The sequence below is a fragment of the Lathyrus oleraceus genome, chromosome 7, assembly GCF_024323335.1.
Source record: "Lathyrus oleraceus cultivar Zhongwan6 chromosome 7, CAAS_Psat_ZW6_1.0, whole genome shotgun sequence".
Classification (NCBI taxonomy): domain Eukaryota; kingdom Viridiplantae; phylum Streptophyta; class Magnoliopsida; order Fabales; family Fabaceae; genus Lathyrus; species Lathyrus oleraceus.
In genome coordinates this window covers 460,197,991-460,200,794 of record NC_066585.1, presented here as the reverse complement: position 1 = coordinate 460,200,794, position 2,804 = coordinate 460,197,991, and the positions used below count along the sequence as shown (strand labels likewise).

The window sequence follows — 2,804 nt, the reverse complement described above, 5'->3', positions numbered from 1 at the left end:
AAAAATCATATAGTTATTTATATGTTATCACAAATAATTTATCATATTAATTTTTTAAGGATTTTTCATTCAAATATTTTTATATAGAAAAGATGATGAAACTAATTATTTATTGGTTTAATCGGCTTAACAAAAGTAATAATCGGTTTTGAAACGTTAATCTTTGTTATTACTTTCAGCCGTAGGTCACCAAGTTCGTTTCTTTGTTACTATTCCAACAAGTAAACAGTTAATTAGTATAAAAATGAGTGAGAAATTAGTATTAATATACTAACTAGGGTGTAATTACCTTGTTTCTTCCTATTTTCTAAACCGAAACGCGTGGCTTAACACGCAAACGTTTCTCGTTTCGTTCTTCACAGTTTCACACACGCTCCACTCTCTCTCTCTTTTTTCAAATCCCTTAAATTGACCATTTCTCATTTCTTCTTCACACACTTTCTCTCTCTTTCCGAGATCGAAGAATTGAAGAAGAACAACAAGAACGTGATGAATTCTGATACCCAACCCGAAACGGCGTCGTTCTGGTGTTACAGTTGCACGCGCTTCGTTAACCTTTCAGATCACAGTATCGTCGTTTGTCCACACTGCGAGAGCGGTTTCGTTGAAGAGATCCAAGCCGGCGAGTCGCCGCATCACCGACTCAGTCCTTTCCCCGACGACGCTGTTTCTACACGGAGACAAGGGTTTCGCCGCCGAAGACGCGACGCTGGAAGTCGGTCCCCTTTCAATCCTGTCATCGTTCTTCGCGGAGCCGGTGAAGATGGTACCGATCAAGAAGGCGGTAGCGCGTTTGAACTGTTTTATGATGACGGCGACGGTTCTGGTCTTCGTCCGTTACCGCCGACAGTTTCGGAGTTTCTGCTTGGATCTGGATTTGATCGGTTGTTGGAGCAGTTTTCGCAGATCGAGATGAATGGATTTGGACGGCCGGAGAATCCGCCGGCATCTAAGGCGGCTATTGAGTCTATGCCGACGGTTGAGATCTGTGAGGAACAGGTTAGTTGTGAAATGCACTGTGCAGTTTGCAAAGAGGAGTTTGAGTTGGGCGCGGAGGCGCGTGAACTACCCTGCAAGCATATCTATCATTCCGATTGCATTCTTCCATGGCTGTCGGTGCGGAACTCGTGCCCTGTGTGTCGTCACGAGCTTCCTTCTGATCTTAATAACCCTTTGGAATCTAGGGTTTCTGGACAAATTGATGAAGAAGCTATCGGGTTAACAATATGGAGGTTACCCGGTGGTGGATTCGCTGTGGGGAGATTCTCCGGTGGACGGAGTGCAGGGGAGAGTCATTTTCCGGTTGTGTACACGGAGATGGATGGTGGGCTCAATGCAAACGGAGCTCCGAGAAGAATTTCTAGAACTGTAAGGAGTCATAGGGTTAGGGAAAGTCGAGGAATTGGAAGAGCTTTTCGTAATTTCTTCTCATTCTTTGGGAGAATCGGTTCTAGGTCAAATTCTGGTTCTGAGAATGTTTCTGTGAGTAGAAGCCGTAGCTTAGTGAATTCAATGTTTAATAGAAATTCACGCAGACGTAGGAGAACTTTGGAGTTGGAAGATTGATTATGTAATAGCAATTAACATGGCAATTTTGCAAAAAAAACATTTTTTTTTTTCGATTTGGTTAAGTGATTCTCAGATTCATATTGTAAATAACTTGTAATTAGCAATTACAGAAGCATGTTCAGTTTTCACATCTCTGTGGAAACTCTTCTGCTTTGATTGAAAAATTCAAATTCAAAATCAATAGAAGCTGTGCTTTGCTTGTTGTTGGTCACTGAAGGCTGCAATTTGAAATATGAGAACTTTGAACAGGTGGCTGCTGATGCAGGAGAATACTTTGGCTTATGCATTTTCTAGTTGGCACCAGCTGGGTTGTGGCAATTGATTGGACACAATTGGGGGAAAGTAGAATGATACTTTATTCCCATCCATGATCTTAGTTAGTGTATTTGATTTGTTTATATAATTATAGTATCATGTTAGTCACATGCTAGTATTTGTGAGGATTCTTTCAATAATGTATGTTTTTGAGATGCCTCTCTCATCTTGCACTATGAATGTTTTGACTATGTGCTCTGATCATAGAATATAATCTTCTTCTTGGTGAACATCTTGCTGCTTAAGTTAGCTGTTGTTTGCCCCATGATTTGTTATTTGGGATCTTGCTCATGCTTGCTTGAAAATAGGGTTTTTGCCCTTGGGCTGTATCCTCTATTTCATGGATTCCTTGTAATCCTTTTCCCCTTCTAGCAATGATCATGGACCTAGTTGTAAAGGCTGTCTTTTTTAAGTTCACTTCTCAAGTCATCTCTATATTCTTTTTAGCATTTTTGCTCTATCCCTAATACGGGAATCAAGATTTTTTTTAAGAGCTTAGTTTATGAGAAAGAAAGATGCATTAAAAAGTTTCATGTGTCTTAAATTTAGTGAGATTTTCTTGGTTATGTTGAGAATTCTTAAAGAATGTCTTCAATTTTTTTAAAAACAAAATTGACTAACCTAAGAGAATTAATCACACCGTCCATCAACAACTGCTGGGGTGTTTTAGGATCATTGTTTTGATTCAATTTTAAAATTTTATGATTATTGGTTGAATTTATATTTAATCCAAATCTAATAATTAATGATTAGATTTTAATGTTTTTTATTCAATGTTTAAATCTTTTTTCATTCAATAAGATACCAATATATGAACAAAATTGTTTTATTACTTGTTTTGGGATTCACTTTCCATAATCTAGTGGTTATAAAATTGGCTAATACCAAATTTGAAATAAAACTTATTGATATTTTATGTT

General features: G+C 38.1%; 1 protein-coding gene across 1 annotated transcript; it reads left to right on the top strand.

Moving 5' to 3' along the window:
- The first annotated feature begins 309 nt into the window (after positions 1-309).
- On the top strand, positions 310-2,116 carry LOC127100760 (E3 ubiquitin-protein ligase RDUF2). The gene has a single exon (XM_051038029.1). It carries the CDS (start codon positions 490-492, stop codon positions 1,564-1,566), a length of 1,077 nt encoding a protein of 358 aa, XP_050893986.1. The 5' UTR covers positions 310-489; the 3' UTR covers positions 1,567-2,116.
- The last annotated feature ends 688 nt before the right edge of the window (positions 2,117-2,804 follow it).